The sequence below is a fragment of the Psittacula echo genome, assembly GCF_963264785.1.
Source record: "Psittacula echo genome assembly, chromosome: 1".
NCBI classification, from domain to species: Eukaryota; Metazoa; Chordata; class Aves; order Psittaciformes; family Psittacidae; genus Psittacula; species Psittacula echo.
Genome location: NC_137735.1, coordinates 113,823,753 through 113,845,133, shown reverse-complemented (window position 1 = coordinate 113,845,133; position 21,381 = coordinate 113,823,753). Strand labels below are relative to the sequence as shown.

Below are 21,381 nucleotides of genomic sequence, written 5' to 3'. Positions count from 1 at the left end.
TGGTTTTGAGATTGCTTCTTAACCCTGCCTTTTCCCCAAGGCTGAACCCTCCATGCTCTTTCAAACACCTCCAAGTCTCTCTTCTAGTTCTTGTCCTAGTAGGACTGCTGGGCATTTATGCCAATTATACCAATGATGGCTCAGTCCCCAGACCTGCTTTTTATTGTTCTGATCCCTCTTCAGAAGTTTCTTTTAATTTCCCTTTCCAGTATAATTCCTAATTATTAATTCAGTCTTAACAACACTGTTGTACTGAACGTAGGACCACTCTTCCAGATCTGTAGCTTTTAAAAATGAAGTGACACTGTTATTTGCTCTCTGAATTTCCCTGTTTGGATTTTTTTTTCATAGTAGGTGTTTCATGCCATGCTTATATTTCGTAGTGCATTGTCTCTCAAGATGAAATACTCTGGTTTTTGGATCATTTATTATCACATATTCCAGAGCAAACTGAAGGTGATTAGGGAGGTTTGATTTGATTTTATAGTGATTTACAACTACTTGATTTTCTTGCAAATCATAATAGAGGAGACTGAGGGGATGTGAGGATCTCTAGAGGATAGGAGTCCCTTTCAAGGCTCCAAGTGCAGGCCAACTACATATTGCCAAATGTTTATCCAACCTTTTGCTCAAAAGAAATCCTTTTAAAAGGATCCTTTTAGAAAAGTATCTTTAAAAAAGCCTCCTTGCCAGATCACTCTGATTATTGTTCAGCTTGATTTTTATATTTATTTTACATATCTGACCAAAATCTTCTTTGTTACAATTTAATCCTGCTATTTCTTGTCTGATTCAGAAGTAACATGGAGAGCAGTTCATTCCCTTGCTATTCACAACTATTACTTACTTTTAAAATGTTAGTGCATTATCTGCTTAGCATTTTCTGCTGGATTTTGAGTCACCCTGGCTCTGTCAATTTTTTCCTCTAGGTCAAGTTTCCCAAAACTCTGGATCATTCTTGTTGTCCTGCTCCAATCTGTGTCTAGTTGTTCCAGATGTTTCTTACTCAGGCTGGACTTTGCCCCCTGCTGAACAGCTATACAAAATAAAGGACTGCAGAATTTAAGCCCTATATGCTCTTAGTTTTTTAATTATTTTTTTTTTCTCTTCATGCACCTTTCCCTGCTCTGGCTTCTTTTTTCAACTTTTCCTCTTGATCTTAACAGTGAAATTTTGTTTGTTCATCTTTTCTGCATTTTTTTTACCTTTCAGCCTCCTCACTGTCTTTGCCTTCTGTGCTACAATACTGTGTTTGTCAGACCTAGAGTTTCGTTTTCCTAAGCACAGAGCATGATTTTTTCCTCCTTTCTTCTCTGTTTTTTGTTATACATTAAAAAAACCCGATATGCTGAGGTAAGTTCATCACTTTAGGCACTTAGTGACATTTCCAACATTAGACTTTCTATTTTCTTGTCAGTGTTGCTGTCACTGCACTTTCCACCAACTATGTTCAGTGGTGGTGATTGCTCAGGTTTTACCCAGAGCTCTTTTCTTATTAGTATTTTGATATTTTCCTGTTAACCTTTCATTTTTTGGAAGGGGAGATGGCATCTGTGTAAGATGGGCCCTTCATTTAAATGCTGCCAGGAAAAAAAGAAGTGTTTAAAAACTTTTAATTTTCTCAATTTTGTGCTTAAATATCATCTCAGCAAATCAAGAATTCACACATTTTTTTCCCATTGGTAGTCTGTAGGATTTTATAAATATTCATTTTACACAAGGCTTGTCCAGTTCAAAGGTTAAGATTACTTCCTTTCAAATTCAGGTTTGAAAAATTACAGATATCTGTAATTTGTTGTGCTCCAGATGTTGTCATTGTCAGAGCCCTGGCATTGGAAGTACATCATCCACAGTCACTGAGTGATGGATAGGACTAGTTGTCTTCTCTGGTTGTGTGAGGGAACCTGGTGAGGGACAAATGACACTGACTGAGGTGGAGGAGACAAGGAACAGACAGATGGGATTCTGGAGGAAGAAACACATATATCACTGGGAGGTTTGTGTGTTGTGTGTCTGTGTGTATAAGTCAAAAAGGTGGAGGAGAAATGGTTTTTAAATATGCTGCAGAATTCAGCTGGTTTTGTGGGAATTTTTTTAAATTTTTCTTTCCTCTTCCTAAAGCAATATGGCAGTTGTGGACAGCAGGGCAAAGAAATTCAGTTGTGTTACTATGAAGATAACAATTCAGTTGCACAGCTTTCAGTAGCTGGAAGCGAGAACATAGACACGCATATGCCATATGGTTTTAATACCATTTCTTCCCTAAACAATTCACCACTCTTGAAAAAGGTTATTCATGAGCGTGTAAGTGTATTTGTACAGCAGAAGTAACTATAGTGACTCTGCAAAGTTGCACCAAATAATGCAAAGCACATTTCTACACTGCATATCTTAGACATGCTAGGTGTTATATTTTAAGTATTTGACAGGGACTACAACCTGCAGTGTCTGAACAATTATAATTCCCTAAGTGGTGGTTTGTTGAGGAAGTGCTCTACAATTTGTATTTTTTTCCCCATTGTCTAGTGATGTAACATTAATGGAATTTCCCCCAATCTTTAAAATAGCTTTTCTAATATTCATTGAGCCTTTCAAGAAAATGATTGAATTGTAGCTATAAAGCCCTTGATGCATGAACCATATTGATTTTTTTTTTCTAAAGCAATCTAATGGAATTATAATTTTCCTGTCAGGAAATCTTTGTAATAGAAGAAAAAGTCTATAATAGTGCATCTACAATGTGTCAGAAAAACTGGGATTATTGAGTGAGACTTTATCTTTATTTTATTCTATTTCTCTTTATTTTCATGTTGCATTTTTACATTTTCCCATATAAAAGGCTGAAACAGATTGATGTAGGTATACTAGCTCAAGAGATAGAATAGGTGAGAATTTCAATGCTACTCCGAAGTTTTACACTGAATAAAAGTATCTTGATGGTAATACAGAGCTAAAAAATACTTTGGTATCTTCTGTTTCACCTTTCATCTGTGAATTCTCTGCTGCAGCTCTTGGAGGCATAGCGCCTCCATGGAAAGTGGGCAAAATAAAAAATTCTAGAAACGTTTGCACATAATGTTATTTCCATCAACAGAAAACAAAGATCCTGCAATTTCCTAAGCTGAACAATCTGCTTTTTGTTAGCTGGGGTCTTCTTAAAAAGAAGTAATATTTCTTCATCTCTAGAGAAAGATAATACTGTCTACTAAAGCAAATAAATACTAAACAAATACTAAATACTAAATAAATACTAAAGCAAAAAGCATTACAGCAGTTTCCATGGTGCAGGTAAATTTGGAGAGGGGAATTCTTTGCCAGTATATGTGTTACTTTAGGCCTTATTTTCAGACCATCATAGCGAACTCAAATTTCAATATTATTCAGAAAACTATTTCACGATTAGTACCATCACTTTGCAATATACGCAGTCAGATCAAAACTGATGTTACCTCATGTAATAGTGATGTTGGCCTTCAAGCTTGTTTTCTGTAACTCATTAAATCTTCACATTAGAGCTCTGAACTAGGAGAGCAGATCACCTTTATTCTCTATCACATTTATATGAACCATTAAAATATTGAGCTCCATCTGGTGCTGCTTGCTTTTCTGTGTCATACAGGATATGTTTTCACCCAGCACCTTATGTCAATAGACACGTTGGGAGCAGCAGTAATTGATCAATAGTGGAGCTCATGTTTAGGCATCTGCCTTGTCAGTACACTGTGCCATGTATGGACATTGCTTTATCACAACAAATTAGAACAGTTGAAATAATTTGCCCTTGTCGTATAGTGATTTAAAGCACACCTAGCAAATTAAAGGATTTATACAGAGATGCACAAAGGATCCACTATTCTCACATCTTAGTTTAGAGATATTTTTGTGTATTCCAATTTCCTCTTGTCTCCAGTTAAACTCTAATTACACTAGCTTTGCTTAAGAAAAAAATTTTTTCTTCTGTTTCTATATGTATTTTCTAATATCAGATGATCTAATAATATACAGAAGTCAAATTACTTAGAACTTATCTAAGCAGAGACAGAAAAATCACGCAGACAATGAATTATTAGGAATTTCCTCTCTGCACTGGACCATAATGTTTCATTTCACGATCAACCTGAAACTGTGACTTGGCGAAGCCAGCACATTAAGATGAATTTGCCTTTATCTCTTGTTGTTTTGCATATTTAGTTTTTGTGGAAAACCCTTCATTTAGCTGGGTCTTGCATTTTCTTTGGTGCCTTTCCTTTCCTGGAAAATAGGGACCTTCAGTAAGTCTGAGAAGGTGCTGTCAGAATGGTCTGAAGGTGCTGCCAGAATGGTCTTCTGTGACTTTCTGTTTCCTGCAGAGCAGTTGCACATGTGTGTCCTCCATAACCAGTTATGGTGCAGAGACATCCCACCCACCCCAATCCCCAAAAAAGTGTTGTCAAGTGATTTAGCAGGTATTGCATTCATGTCAGCATTGGATGGCACCTAACCTAATCAGCCATGCTGACATGACTGTGTTAACCCCACTACTCCCTCTACAGACAGGCCTAACATCTCTGCCTGTAATTCCTCAAGTTTTGGATATGTAGCGGACTTGAAGAACTCAGGGCTTCATTGTGCCACGTAGACTGAACTAAAACATTTCTCCTGATAGCATTATTTGGAGTAGCCTCTTGCTCAGCCATGGTCTTGTTGAATTCACTGGTATCTCTTTTTACGAAGAGTTTTGCATTACACTGTCAAATACAGAGGTATACAGACTGTAAGAGAGAGCTACAGGGCAGTTCATTGCATCGTGGAAAGCACTGACACTGAGAAGACTTTGGATTCTACATTGATAGAATCATATAAATATTTTTTGTCTTCCTTAATTGCATGAGCTGAAAAACAAGACCGTGAAGAAAGAGTTGAACAACCAAATAGCTTCTTCTTGTGGGAGCGTAGGCAGGTGCTCAGAACCTGAGCTGCACAAAAGCATGTATGTCCATGTGGGAGGTCAGTGGTAGCCTTCGTGTCCAGAGATGCTGTAGTGCCCAGAGAATGTGCATGTCTCTATCCACAGAGATATTCAAGACCCCACAAACTACTCTAGTTGATCCTGCTTTGAGCAGGGGTTTGGACTAGATGATTTATGGAAGTCCCTTTCAACCTCTGTTACTTTTGGATGATATGATAAGCAGCTTATTCAGTTCCTCTAGGTTATTTGCATGCAACAGCTATAATGAGCCTGCTTGCACATTTTGTGTGTTTGATTGATTATTAAGGTTGTGAAATTAACTGTTGGACAAAAAATGAATTGCCTTTTTCTCTGACAAAGCAATGTTTCTCCAGTAAGCCTCCAAAAGCAAGCATGAATATTTAATAGACAATTCATTAAATGTAAGTATTTTCTACTTCAAAAAAATATTAATGAGACATAAATCTGTACTGGAAAAATATTAGTTTTATATTTTACCCTTGGGATAAGTCACAAAGGAAGCTGCTTGCTAAAATGTAGTTCAATTTTATGACGTATTTTTAACACCTGTGATGCCAAAAGTAAAATATTGTATGTAAGAGACCTTTTTTGGCCCATGGTGCAGTCAAAAAGGTTTGATGATTTTAATTATCACTGTATAAAATATTAACATTTTGATCTAAAATTGCAGTGTATAGCTGATGCCTCATGTAGAGACTTCATGTCAAATAACATGTACCTGAATAAAATTCATTATTCTGCTGAGAGGTTTTAGCTATCTGCATTTTTAAATCTGCAAATAATTAATTTCACATGTTTATAGTAATTTTCCAGTTTAGAGGAGTTAAAAGATGCCTCCTACCTCTTTGTCAGATTAAATCTAATTGAAAAAGTGTTTTGTCACTAAAATATTACCCAGATGGATCAAACCTGTATTCGTTTGGTATTTGCTAATGGGATTATCAAGAAATGTTTTATCATTGCCTCACAGTCAGATCAACCTATTCTATTAAGTTGGAAATATCTGCAGATTTTTCTAATATTTCCAGATATTGTTTTCATGGTTAAATAGATTTACTATTTCTAGGTTTCTGTACTGTGAGATCAGAATCCTGTGGATTCAGATGACATTAGTTAGAATTAAAGACATCCTTTCTTATGGTGTTTCTTATCTCAGAGGAATTTGTATCTCTCCAATTGCAGATTGTAAACTCATTGTTGCACAGCGAACTTGAGCAGTGAGATAGTATTTGCGTTTTCCTTCTACTCACATAACCTACCCTGCTTTTCAAGTTGCCCACCCATTCACACATTTTTGTTACATGAAAGGACATTTACAGACATTTTACCCTTGTTACTAACTCAAGTCCTGTTCCAGCCTTGAGATCCTGTCAACTGCTGCCAGAAATTAAGCACGGTGACAATGGCACCTGCTTTGCGCTGCGTTAGATGACACATTGTCTGAATGCTAGCAATAGGCAGCCACCTGCCTGCATTACCAACGCCACTGGAGCTGAACCTCTGGAAGTATTTTCAAAAGTAAAAATATAACTTTACACCATCATCAAATTCTGACTCCAGATTTCATATGGAGATCATTTTAAATCATAATCATGTGACTCTGTCTTCTTCTATCAAGTTATTCTGTATTTTATATGTCAACATTCTCTTACATCAAAATTGTTTTAACAACAGCTCCCTATTTATTAGTTAGGGCTTTCTTTTTTTACTCTTATTTTCATCCTTTCTGCTTTTGCCCTACAGTTTCTTGTAAGTCAAAAGCTTCTTAAAATCTTAATTGAAATGTGAGCAGTATATTCCCCTTTTTCACTAAAACTGTACTTTGTACTGTATATATGAAAGATATTGGCACTATGAATGACTAGATTCCTCTGATATATGAACATGGATGTTAATGCTTGTGAGTATGTAATATTTTCCCTCAAACTAGACATATATTGACAGTGTCTAAGTAATTACCCTGTGGTGATATATGCACTTCTGAAAAATATTGGCTGCTGCTTTTCCAGTTCTGTAGAATTACCCCTGTGAATTTACATTTACATTAGTTTTGCAGAGGAATAATGGTTTAATCAACTAAAATTTACTGGGTTTTGTTTTTCCACTTAGTTCACTCCACATGGCAAATCAATCTGTGCTATTAACATAACAGAGTAATTCTCAAAAACAGTGGAACCTGAAGCAGTTACTGTTTACTACTCTGCACTCAGATGTCATAAGGAGTTTGATTATAGAGAGAATTCTTACTAGATGAAGGACGTTGATTTTCTCATTTTCTGACTTTTCCTGCATTTTGGTCTTCACTGTATGTTTGCCAAAAATGACAGAAGTCTGCATTCTGGGATTTTAATTTGTCTTGCAGGGTCTTGCTCAAATAGTCAAGGTTTAATTCTGATTGCTGGATCTGTTTCAAAATCTTATTTATCTCCTTTTACTTACATAAGAAAGGCTTTAAAATGTAAGGAGAGCCACGATCTTGAGTATTTTTTCTTAAATGATGATAGGGAAAACACCTTATGGTAATCCTTCTTTCTTTTCCCTATTGTTATGCATACATAAATGGAAGTTTTTTCGCAGTTCCCTCCCTAGTAGCCTCAAGACAGACAGACAATTACACCATTCAACTGAAGACACTGTAATTTTATCCTTCTTCAAGGTTATATGCTGCGAATCTCTTTTCTCAACTTTCTTAACTTTCAGACTCAAATGCTTGTATTATGGTGAGTCCTACAGGTTGGGTTTTTTTTTTCTTTTTTTGTGTTAAAATGAGTTTACAATATTTTTATAACAAACCAAAAAGTCTTTGTTGGATAAGAATGTTCAAGAGGGTATTTGACAATCTAGACTTGATCCTAGAAGACTGCCTGCAAATACAGCAAAATGTGGGCTTTTCAAGAGATATTCAATGTCAGCATAACTTTGCTTCTGTTCAGACTAACAATGATGACTACAGAACAGCCAGAGTCAAGTTAATAGTGAATATATCTATTTCAATCCTGCCATCAAAAGGAGTTAGAATGCCCACATGAGTACATGTGAGTTTAGTAGCCAGGATTTAAATTAAATAGCAGTTAACACCAGTCTGTGCTCACGTTCAGGAGAATAATAACCTGCACTTTACAAGGTTTCCTTGGCCTAGCTGAGGACTGCAACTTATCAAAGCAGGTGTTTATGCTTTTGGAGTTACATAAATGGCCTCTACTTTAGTCTCTTCCACTCCTTGTATAGCAATACCGGAGAAGAATACAGAGCTTTGTTTTTAAACATGTTTGTGGTTAATTTGTTTTTGTGGGAATACAATGTCTGTATAAACTTAATGGTAAAGGAGAAAGGTAGTCTTGCCAAAAAGGCAAGTCTGCAATATGTGGGCCTATATTCTAGGTGTGGTACTACAATGGTTTGTCAGAAAAGCCAGAAGATTTGGGAATTAGTGAAAATCTCCAGTACAGAGATAAGGGCTATTGAAACTTGTGATTAACAAATACTGACCTAGTTCCTGAAGGAACTGTGGAATATGATTTCCAGCTGTAGAAGGAGCTTGGGGAGTGGAAAACAGGAGGAGAGGAAAATTACAGCCTGTGAAAAATAGTAGATTAATAGCACTGAACACTGAAACTCATTGCATATTGACTATCTGTAACCCAGACTCTGAACTCTGGTAATCTGAATTCTACCATAGAAAACCTGTTTTGAGGATCAAGGTTCAGTTAAGCTATATACACCTTGCTACTGCTTTTCAATAAGAATAATAATTTAAAGAAATATATTGTAAAAAGCAAGCTGTTTAATGAAGAATGCCATCTTTGCACTGAGTATTTTGAATTTTTATGTATTTTCACGTCCAGGTACTTGTAGTTTTCAACAAACATTTCTCTAGAGAAGAGTGCAGTTCTTTCATCAAAACTATTCTTTTCTTTAGCCCAATTCAGCATGTTGCCCAGAGGCTGTGAAATCTCTGCCTGTGGGGAAATTCAGGACTCAATGAGAGAAGCCCCTGAGCAACCTGATCTAAGTTGGACCTGCTTTAGCTAGTGTTAGCCCAGATGATACCCAGAGGTCCCTTCTAACCTAGATTAGTCTGCAATTCTCTGATTTTGTCTCTTGTCACACCAGTGCACTGCTCTGAAGACCAGCAAGAATGTTATTATTGACCAAAAGAAAATCTGGTTTGCTGTAGGTATTCCTTCTCAAGAAATTAGTTTGAAACAACCAATTTTTTTTAATGCTGGTGGCCTGCTGATTATCATATGGTGATAATTCTACAGGCACTGGTGCTGCCAGTCAATCACTTACTCCTTTTTTCTGTTTGCAAAGTGTTTTATCTCATTGTCCCTACAATTCCTCTGTGTGTCTTTCTTCATCATCTAGACATCGCTTTCTAGCAGATTGCTCATGTCAATAGTCATCTTACTTAAATTTCCAAGGGGAGCAATGTTACATTGATTTTCGTTTGCATGTTCCCATAATGTGAAATTGAGTTTACTTTTCCAAACCATTTAATGAGCCAAGACTCAAAAGCCAATTAGAACAGAAGAATGCTCCTCTCCTCTCAATGAAACAGTTAGAAGCTGAAGGAGACTGTGTCTAAATACTAATCTAGCAAAGAAAGGTTAGGAAGTTCCATTTACTAAAGTATTTTTGTAACTAAGATGGTGCTTTTGATATTTTTTTTTTTTTTTTTAGGTATTTTGATTATCTATTTTCTCCTTAGATTAAGTGAATGTGACATTTCATTCAATTACTCCTCCATCTGGGTTTGTTCTTCTCTTTCCAGTCTTGTTTTTCTCAGGCTTTCTTAATGCTTTTCTTTGTGAGCACTTAACATGAGCAAGCCCAAGAGAAATAGATTTCCATATTAATAATTTAGCATTATTATCTCTTTCTTCTGAAAATAACTGAATCTCCCAAATGTAATTTGGTTAGATCTTCTGTTGAGAGAGCTGATAAAAAAAGACTACAAGTGTTGAGTAAAAAATATTCTTTAAACATCTATATTGTAGTAACTATATGGAAGTTTTTCATGTTTCTGTGTGACAACACTTAGCGCATAAGAAATCAAATTTAGATTAAGATAATGTTCACTTTTGAAACAGCATCTCCACAAATGCTGCATTTTGGGCTGCATCTAAAGGAGCATGACCAGCAGGTCAAAGGAGGTGATCCTGCCCCTCTACTCTGCTCTTGTGAGACCTCCCTTGGAGTATTGAGTGCAGTTCTGGTGTCCTCAATATAAAAAGGACACGGAACTGTTGGAACAAGTCCAGAGGAGGGCCACGAGGATGATCAGGGGACTGGAGCACTTCCTGTATGAAGACAGGCTGAGAAAGTTGGGGCTGTTCAGCCTGGAGAAGAGAAGGCTGCGTGGAGACCTCATAGCAGCCTTCCAGGATCTGAAAGGGAACTTATAAGAATGCTGGGGATGGACTCTTCATCAGGGACTGTAGTGACAGGACAAGGGGTAACGGGTTAAAACTTAAACAGGGGAAATTTAGATTGGATCTAAGGAAGAAGTTCTTTACTGTGAAGGTGGTGAGGCACTGAAACAGGTTGCCCAAACAAGTGGTAAATGCTCCATCCCTGGCAGTGTTCAAGGCCAGGGTGGGCAGAGCCTTGGGTAACATGGTTTAGTGGGAGGGGGTTCGAACTTGATGATCTTAAGGTCCTTTCCAACCCTAACTATTCTATGATTCTATGATTCTGTCATGTTACTGTGAGTGTCATATCTAGTGTGGCTTAAACTACAGTGTGCTAGAAAATGCCTGTAAGCTTTCTTTAAAGAAAAGCCTGTAAGCTGTTTAACAGCCATCACTAAATTTACAGGCTGTTTTTAATAAATTTCCTCAATTTCTAAATGTCAGATATGTCAGGACCATAGTTTCCTTCTGTATATTGGGTTTATTAGATGGCTCTTTTGAGTTTTGATGTTTTTATGGTTTGTTTGGTTGTTTTTTATCTGAGCTGTGTATGACAAAATTGCTATTCCATTGCTGATTTATCCTCATCATCGAGAGAGTAGTTTCCAGGACATTTTTAGAATAAAAGAACTTAGCCTTGGTTTTGTGGTATCTACTTGCTAAAGTCTCATGGGAAAATAAAAACCTAAGTTGTGAAATGTACCTGTAAAGAAAAACATCATTAGAGGCTTGATTCAGAATCCATAAAAGTCAATGAGAAGAGCACAACTGAATTCATTGTCTTTGAAGCAAGTCTTTTTGGGGCATTTTGTTGCTGTTGTATCGTTTCATGTTGAAATATTTTTCAGAAAGTCATCAGCAAAAGAGCAGCAAGAATTTTCTGCAGTTTTTGATACCAGAAAGCCGCTTGTTCCATTCTGTGCTAAATCCTTTTTTCATGCAGCCCAACAGTACTTTGGGGACAAATATTTCTCTGTGTTCATTTTTGAAGGATTGCAATATGTTATTTGTTTAAAATAATGTTAATTCTGTAGTGACTGGGTTGGGGCTTTGTTTGTTTGGGGGTTTTGTGGGGTTTTATGTACTAAAGAAAATCGTATGTATATATATATGTCATAACTGTTGGAGCTTTCATTCCTATCACATCACAAACTGGTAATAATGTTTTAGCTGCCCTAAGGACATGAACATGCTATAGAAATTTCAATAATCTCGGTATCTGTCATGATAGTTGGGGGAGAATCAAACAGGTATCAAAAGTATAAATAAAAGCCTCCCACCCAGGTGATCGCTGTAGCTTCCAGATGAATACTAGATTTGTGAACTTCTAGTGAGTTATGCTAACCAAAGATTAATGTGAGAAACATTGAATATACTATGATGTATAAAAAACCTAAGAAATCATCCCTAAAGCCAAGTAACATTTTTTCTGCCCTGTTTTCTCACACTTTCCTATTCTCATAGCCTGTACACCTTTACCCATCTCTTGGGTATTCCTTGAACTCAGCCTGTAGTAGTTGTCCCTGTTAATGCCATCTATTAAGTTGTCTAAAGCTGTATTGTATGCAATTTTATGAGAATTTCATTTATTTTTATTAGAATTTGAACAGTTCATCTTTCAGCATTAACATGTGGCTGTCTGTGTTCTCACACTGGCTTCAGCCAACCCTGCTTTCTTGTAAAGCACTATTCTCCTCCTGGAAGCAAACATTAATTTCTCCGCTTCTCCTCTTTACTGCATATTTCCATTCCTCACAGACAGCCTTCTGTTAAGTAACAACCATTCTGGTGCACATACCCTCCTACAAAAAGCTTTCTTCATGCTTCACACAACCCATGGAAAAGAACATGGTAGAACTGTAAGAGATCTTGCTGGAATAGTCATGGCCCTCAACCTTCCTGTGCAACAAATCTGTACACTATTATGCTATAGGGAGCATCAGATTTCCTTTCTCCCTGCTGGCTTTAATTCTAACGTTCAGAATTCATGTTGCCAAGGGGGAAGATGAAGGAAGAATCAGAGTGGGAGGAATGACACAAGACCAGAAAAAATACATATTGACCACTGACCACAGTTTCTTTCTTTTTTACTTGAAAATGTAAGCCCTTGTGGGTGTTTCATTTTTCTTTTGCAGTCATCTCTAACAAACAGTGACATCATCTTTGTGAAGTTGCATGCCCCTTGGGAAGTCCTGGGCAAATATGCTGAACTAATGAATGTAAGAATGCCTTTCAGGTAGGTCTAGTTGTATTTTGTCTCAACCTCCAAAGTCACACTATACTGTAAATCTAATGTAATAATAACACCAAAATGCACATGGAATAGCTCTTCTATAAGATACCGCACATCTTCAGAAAATATAAATTGAGTACCTTAGTTACTGTATTCATTGCTCTTTCATGTTAATGCCTGCAATTTCAATACAGTACTGGTTTGAAAATAAGGTGAGCTGTAGTAGTGCAGCTGTTTTCATGGGGTGTTCTATCCTTAGGCCCTTTAACCCCTTCAGTGCTGGAGCCCCCTGCATACTTGTGCGTTGCTGTTTTTTAAATGGACATTTCATTGAAATCAATGGGAGGTCAAGAAGATCCAGGTACGTAAGGCTGCACAGAAGGTGCATGTCTGTTGGACGTATCTGGTATGTTCAGCACCCATAAATTGCTTGTATAATATGTAATTATGGAAATATGTATTATAAATAAGTACCCCACCTAATAGGAAAACAATTCAGACTATAAATGCTTTTTTCTGTGGAGAAAATAAAGAGCTATATTAAATGCTACTGATAACCAAATTCATTTCACATTGTCATTCAGATATTTTTATTATTATTTATTTATTATCATTTGCATGTTGGGCTATGAAATTTTTTATGTAAAATACTGATTTTACTGGTTATCAGAACTGTTAAAATAGCATAAAGACTTACACTGGAACTGACTCAAACCCATGAACTGTGAGGTCTTGATTCTCCTCTCAATTAGCAGAGCTTATAGATGTAAAACTCCATTGATTTTAATGGAATTACTCTTAAGCGAGAAAGCATCAGACCCAGAAAATGCAGCTAGTGAGTTGGTGTCCTTTGTAGGATTTCTTCTGTTTTCTTCTTACTTAAGGATGAAATATTCCTCTGGTATTAGACAAACTGTCACCATATAGAATGTGCTAAGAAAAATGGATATGAATTAAAGACAAAATTACAGGCTCATTCTGTATATATTTTGGTTTTCATTTTCACAGCATATCGTCAGCTGTACTTTCTTGTGATTTTAGTGCTAAAGAGAAAAATATATAAGCTATCACAAGTCATTGCAAGATTATATTGCTTAAAAAAGTGTTCTAGCCATAGAAACAATGGGCTGAACCAAAAGTGTGCCTCCTTTGAATTCTGTGTCATTACTTGAGATGATTCTACCCCAGTAGGAGGATAAGGTCTCATGATTAAGAAATATACCAGAAACAGATTTTAGTCACTGCGAGAAGCTTGTTCTTTCCTGAGCTGAAGTCCCTTTTTTTGAAATCTACCTCTCAGCAGGTGGCAAAGTAGATGATACAGAAAGCATTGAAAATACTAAAGGTTTCTCGACCTGCTTCAGGTCCACAGCTTCATTCTTTCCACATCCACAGAGAGAATTACTACAGTACTGTTACAAGGCAATCATGGTGATTTATTAATGTCTGCTGGGTCGGCTCTTAAATTTATTTTAAGAGCAATAGTACTGTTTACCACTTAAAAACAAGGACCAGCATTTCACAAAATGACCACTAGTCTAGACTGCCTGTTTCCAGGTGCCCTTGTCTAATCCCCTGTTTTAAGGGCTACTGCTTGCTTATAGCTCCCGATATTTTAGGTTGGAAATGTCCAAGGCCCATGCATCAGTGAATAAAATCCTTGCCGTTTCAAAGCAGAAGTGATAAAACAGTGGATATTTGAAGGAAAATCAAGAAGCGGATGGCATTTTGGCTTTGACACTTCTTTGTTCCTGCTGAGTAGAGTGAGATAAATAACACTATCTTGTGGAGGAATTGGCCAAAGGAGGCTGGCCAACATGAAATTGTTTTGAAAATTTCACTTCACCAGCACAATATGGACACTGATAACAAAAATAATGCCAGAATTTTATGTGTTATGTAAATTGTAAGTCATGAAAATTAACCTAGAATACTAACCAGGGGTTTTTCTATAGTTTATAAAGCATCGTTGCTGTGTTATTTTAGAAAGCTCCCAACAATGCTTGCTTCCAAAGCACTAAGAGCATTCCTACAGTACATTTAATATACATGAATATTCACAATATGTGTGGTGTGAACCCTTCGCTTTCCAGAAGTGATACAGTTCAGCATTACACGATGGAACCTCTCAGGATACACAGAAACCACCTTGATTTAGCAAAGACCTTCAGTGAATAACAAAGCCTCTGAAATCTTCCAGTAAGGAGTATCAGTCCCAAGCCCATACCTAAGATCCCTCAGATTTTCTTAACTTTCATAAAGACATGATCTCTCTGCTGAAGGCAATGGGTCAAGTCCTGATGGCTGCAATGTTATGGGCGCATACAAGGAGAGCAAGAGCTGCTAGAAGCAGAGTGGAATGGGAGGTGGACTCTGAGTTCTGGATCTACACCATATGGTTAGAGGGCCACCCTGCCCTATAGGTCTGGTCAGGAAGCAGGCCAAGAGCATGGTCAGCATGTGTCTGCTTGTGCACCCTTGTCTGCTCACTTGTTCCCCATGTGCACTCCCACACAGCTTATTGCACTGACAACAGAAATCAGCTGTGCTTGTGTGAGGGGCAGAGGTAAAGGCTGAATACTTGGGGGGGGGGGGAGGCAAGCACATGGTCAATTGTTTGCATAGCCTATATTCTGTTTCAGGGGATGTTACCCCAAGAGCAAGTGCTGGTCCCAGTCGGTACTGCATGTGTTAAAGCATATTGCAGCATCAGGTACTGCTTTCCTAAGGGATTCCCCCTTGTGTTTCACCAAATGCAGCCTTAATAATTCACAAGTGAATGTGAGATAATTTATTCATAGTTGTATCAGTCCTATAGAATTCCTGCAACAGTTTATGGAAATAGAAACATCTTTGGGTCCCTGTCATTCACACATGACAAATAGCAGAAAAGGAGAAGACAATGGGAAAAGTTTGACCCTCTTGCAATTCAAACGCCACCAGAGTCTGTGGCTTCCTGTGACAGTTCTGTTAATCTCTCTTTTAGTCTCTTCCTCCACCTCTTACAGGCTTCTGTCTTCAATCTCCTTTCCTTCCTTGCTAGTTCATACTATAACTGACGGTGGGTTTTCTTCTCGACTGGCTTCATTTTTGCTGTTCTTCCAGGAGAAAAATCTATTACCTGCACCGTCGATACAAGCTCATGAATAGGTGAGTATGATTCTTATGCCAGTCCAGTTTATGTTCATTTGGGCCCAATAAAAATAGTGGTTCACGTCAAGCTGAAAGAAAAAGTTTATTAGCTGTGTTTGTAGGAAGGGAGGAGGAAGCGATTACGCACTAGGACACATGCAAAACCAAATACAGAAGTTGCATTTTTAACGTATCTGCAATGTGAAGGAGACAGCTCATCTCATCAGTGTTGCCTTTCTTAGGAATAAGGAAATATTTGTTAGTCCATGGAGTCTTTTAAAGAAGAAGCGTGAAAACCGTATCTTTTTCTCTTCATGTAACTCATTAGGGAGCTTATTAGGGTTAAAATACCACAGTTACAGTTGTTTTGGGGGTTTTTTTGCCTTTCTTTTTCTTTTTTTTTTTTTTTTGCCTTTTTTTTGCGTTTCCATGCACCTTGCTTACTGGTAGTAGTGATGCCATTATTTCTTTAGGGCTTCCTCTGTGGGGATGCTTAGTGCTTCGTTGATAGCTAGGAAAGCAATGAACCAAGTTAATCTGCAGTGTAACTTTATTGAGCTTGAGAGATAAGTATTTTTCAAGAACCTTTGAAGTGTTTCCACTCAGTTCTTAAATATTTTCAAGGTTATGTTTGACGCATAGTTTATGTCTGACTTAATGCAGAGAAAGGCTTCCAGTGCTGCAGTTTGCATTTTCTTCTTGATACCTTAGACAACTAAAATATCTCTAAAAAGCCTAAAAAAATACACAGGCTTGGCAAAGACAGCATCATATGTTACCATTTCACGGCACAGCGCTGTTGATGTACCTTCTAAAAGGGTCTAGCATTTGATTTACTGTGTCACTCTGAGGTCAGTGGAAATATTCGCATGAACCACTGAGGGAAAAATTAAATTTGAAAAATCTGCATTTTGGAGTAAACATCTGTATTGCTTTGCAGATAATGTCGTTAGATGAATATCCATAGGAAAATAAATCACCTATTATCACTCTGCTGTAGAAGCATATTGAAAAGTAATTTGTATATTGAATTCGATCACAGCATGCTGGTAACTTAAGAGCACCAGTGTTGACTTGCGTTATAGGTTTTGCTTATTTACATTAGTAAGCACCAAATGGGCACTTTGTGGAGTTAAGGCATTTTACCTAGTCAGCCCAGGCTAACAGATACACACCATTCTTCCAAAGCTTGTTGATTCTCCCATGCTTTTCATCCCCAGCTTACAATAAATACTATAGAGGCTGTTAACTTTGGAATTTGTCTTGATTTTAATTAAGACCTGGCTGCTTTGACTAAAGCAATAGATAGGAAGGAGTAGGTGAAGATTGTAGCATTTATATGTGGTGCATGAAATTTTGTTTTCCATTCCTTTTCTCACAAGTCAGGATGTGATTTGAAGTCATTATGGGAAGAGGCATGATCTTTTTCTGATATTTCAGTTCATGAGTGATGAGAACACTTGGCTAAATTCAATTTTTATATTCAGGTCTATAAATAGTTACTTGAGGTGGAAAAGCTGTGACTGAATAATCCCAGTGGGAAAAAAAGAAAACATATTCAGCTTTATTTTCATTTATGTGAAACTCAGATATACAGCTTCAATAAAACTATCTATTTACTCTACTACTAGTTCAGTGAAGATTACAAGTAACTGAAGCCTTGGCCCATTTTTTTGAGCTTAGCCAAGCATTATATTGATGTTTGGGCAAAATTTATCTTAAAGAGGACTTTTGTTACAAGGCAAAGCCCAGAGCTGGTCACTTGCTGCTTGTCAACCTGATTTGAATTTTCTCTCTTAAAAATTCTAGTGATCTCAAAGTTTCAAATAACAAAATTCCCCTTGTATATATTAGAGAAAAGGAAGAGTATGGGTTACCTATACAGTACCTGCATTCCGGTTAAAAACTAAGTTGAGACAACTTCGAGCTTTACAATATGTGTAAAGCTCTATCAAAGCTGACCAGCAGATAAAAATCAGTCTCAATTCAAAACATTTTTATTTTCCTGACTTCCTTTGAAAAAAGGATTCAATCCCTACCCCACTTCCTACTGAGAAAATAGCTTATTTGAAACTATTTGAGAAACCTTTTTTGTGAGTTAAGCACAATTTGCATCTTCAGAAAGAGGATACTGAGTACAGACTAGACTTGGAGTGCAGGGGCAGGACTGAAGTTGAAGATGCTGAGATACTGTGAATTAAGAGAATTTTTTTTTTCCCTTATGAGGCTAAAAAGTGTTTTTAAAGAAGGAATTTAACCAAGATATAATTTTCAGATCTTCATCTCTTCTCTTTCATTGTGGCTAGCTCTACAGTGCCTCATTACTCCATGCACTCTGCTGGTTTTGCGTAGGATGCTCTGCTTTCCAAACACCATTCCCTTATTCAGCTGAGCATATAGACTTCTCTATAAGCAAAAACGAGGCATGGATGAGCCTTGAAAAAGTGATAAAACTCAGTAGATTATTAACACTGTGTGTCTGTTTGTTAGCATCAACACCACTTTTTCAGCTTTTTTTTTTTAATACAATCTCCAATAGAGTACAAAGCCTGTGCTGATGGCTGATGGCATTGTTGGAGTGAGCTGGAGGCAACTTAGAAATTTGGTCATTTTTCTTTTCCAAAGAGTCAAATAGGTTTTGTTTTTTTTCTTTTTTCTCTAGAGATGGCTGTACTGTATGTTCTGGGCCTTGCAGAAAGGCTTTGCAACCTTCTCAGACCTGTTTGCCAGCAGGCTCACTGAGCATGCCAAGTAATCTAAGCCTTGGGAATAGCAAACCAGTCAAATTCTGAGTACACTCCATGAGAAGCCAACATGAATAATGCATTGCTCTTAAGTGGGGAAATCACTCTGTGCCTGTGTGCGTGCATGTGTGGTATGATAAAACTGCAGCACGCATATCTCAAACATGCACATTGACTTGCAGGATGAATGGGAAAGGATTGCAGATTAGCAAGGGGTGTTAATAGCTTAGAGAATTCAAATGATTTTAGTTAAGAAAAAAGCATGGAACAGGATATTTAGAAAACCATTCTGCCTAATTCCTCTTCCTTTTTCATGCCCAGAGTCACTAAGCCTGCTGAATACGCAGGAATGCAGAGCTTGTGGCCTTTACAGAGAAAAAGCTGGAGGTCAAGAGACAGGGAATTCTGCTGTAGAGAACCTACTTTTCCTTTGTCATTCCTATCAGTGCCTGCACAGATCAAAGCTGTCAGGCTGGATGCTACAACTGCAGAGTTACAGTTGGTCAGGCCCTTTACAGCCCTGGGATCAGACATTGCGTGCACTCAGGCACTGGCATTTGCAAACTGCCTCCTCCTTTGTTCTGTACTGCTGGACCAGTGCAAACACTGCCCTTGAAGAGTTGATAATTAATTTAGTGTCTTATGGTATGTTTGCATGCCCATTCCATTTCTTCCAAATAGTCCTAAGGGTAAGTTTGCACTCCTCCCCATGCTATTTCCAGACTGGAAATACAAAAATGGTACCAAAACAAGTAGACAAATTTGGTTACAATTTTGAAATGTGTCCATGTTTAAAAATCAGCATTAGCTTTCTTATTAAAAAAAGCTCTCTCTGATGGGAGAGGGTTGCATATCCCAGGAAATTTTCTATGTATTTTAAAATGAAAGGTTGTAATAATTTTGCATCACTCTCCCACACACTTGGCTGCTTAGGTATGGATTGCCCCCTGTCAAAATGACTGTGCAGAGCTCAAAGCATCTGCTGGGCACAAAGTTATTGTGCTGACTTCTGTCAAAAAAAAAAGAAACAAGTACCTTTCCAGTCTTTGAGCTTCACCCAGAACTGAACTTAAAGTTCAAAGGATGTCGATTCATGCATGCTGTTTAGAAAGAGCCTAGAAAGAGCCAGTGACTGAAGTATGCGCATAGTTTATAATTTGTAGTCTATTATTTTTGCAGGCAAAGGGACTGATTATGACTTGAAGATGTTAAGAAATGAGAGAGTAGGGCTCATTTTGCCAGACATATCTCATCTTTCTTATGTGTTTTATATTATAATATTTTAGTTTTGATTTGAATTTGGCTTAGATTGTCTTCTCCAATCAGCTCTGGTTCTTCCCTCTCCCTTCGTTTCAGTGTTCATCTTTGCATGAGTGAACTCGCAGTTAAATCTGCCCTTTCTCTAGCTTTATCTTAGTTTGCTTTCACATTCTAAATGTAAAAATCTGTGTGATAGTCACCTATTAATCTACACACTGAATATTCTGGTTTCATGGATGTTGTAGTATTGTAAGACGCTACAATTGAACAAAACTATCAAAATAGCCTATTTTTTATAGCATCGTGAGGTAAGAATCCATACGGACAGCAGTAAAGAGATGCAACCTGTTGGGGTTTAGCTGCCAAAGCTGTCTGTCACAGTCTCTGCTGTTCTCAAATTTATATGTCCAAAGCTTAATGTGTCACTTAAGCCTGAAATTTAAATTAACTGAAAAGCTGAGAAATAAAGGCTTACAGAGTTGCCAAGAGCCTACTGGGCTTAATAAGTTTTATAGCAGCATGTATCATCGCAATTGCTTTTCTGTTTAGACAAAATAAGATGCTCTTCTCATGAAAGCAGGTTATTAATAATCAAGTTCAGCATGTATAATGTGGTCTGCCTCAAAAAAAAACAACCAAAGACATCGCATCTTTTCTAGTTGCAAATATTAGATGGCTTAATTTGCCAGCATGTGTTCTTTGTAAGCCCTCTGTAATGTAATGAAAAAAACTACCTCAAATGCTCACACTTTTCATCTGCTGCAGGATCGAGAAACAAATAAGCAGGTTTCGAGGATGGTTACCTAGAAAACCAATGAAACTGGACAAGGAGACACTGCCAGATCTGGAGGAGAATGACTGCTATACTGCTCCATTCAGTCAACAAAGGATCCATCAGTGAGTGTTTTATTATATCTTAATTACAAAATGAAAACTTATCCTTCTGGATTCACCTTGGAAAAAATCTGTTCATGTCTTAATGCCTTCAGATTAGTGCTTTGTCACAAAAAGAGAGAGGTAGAGTCCTGAGAAAGCATAAAGTCCATCTACATTTCTAATAATTGAAGGTCCAGCTCAAACTAAAGGAAATCAATGGAAGAGTTACTTTTAATTCACGAGAATTTCAATTACATCCTTAAAGTAGTCAGATGGCTAATTTTTGGGTCAGTATTGGAATTGTTCTTTGTCTCTTAAAGATGTGATTAAAACTTCTTTTTTCAGCATTTCTATGACTTTAGCATAATCAAAATTAGTCCTAACGCTGATGGCTGGAATAAATCTGATACTGCATTTCATACTTAGCTATAACTGTAGAATAAACAGAATTCTAAGGAAAGCGGAAACTATTGTTTGTTTTTCACTGTCTTTTAGGGAAGCAAAATCTGCTTTCAAAATGCCAGTGTTAAGACCTGTCAGTGACACTTGTCCAAGTATACCAATATCACTGCTGTTGCACAATGTCACTAGAGAAATCATTTGACAACTAGAAGCCTTTATTAACTTGGAAAATGCAAAACAGAAAAAAACCCAAATGACTCTCAGATCCCATGTTGAATTTCAAGGCAGTGAAATTCTGGAGAAAGATGCCTTATGGGTAATTACAATGTTTGTGATATGGGAAACAGTCAT

General features: G+C 37.3%; 1 protein-coding gene across 1 annotated transcript in view; it reads left to right on the top strand.

Moving 5' to 3' along the window:
- ANO4 (anoctamin 4) overlaps nucleotides 1–21,381 on the top strand; it is a gene marked incomplete at both ends in the record, with an annotated part of 141,681 nt that overhangs the window by 57,471 nt on the left and 62,829 nt on the right. The window contains 3 exons of the mRNA XM_080631873.1: nucleotides 12,519–12,619; nucleotides 15,722–15,766; nucleotides 20,518–20,649. Coding sequence (XP_080487999.1) covers nucleotides 12,519–12,619; nucleotides 15,722–15,766; nucleotides 20,518–20,649 — 278 coding nt within the window. The remainder of the gene's footprint in view (nucleotides 1–12,518; nucleotides 12,620–15,721; nucleotides 15,767–20,517; nucleotides 20,650–21,381) is intronic.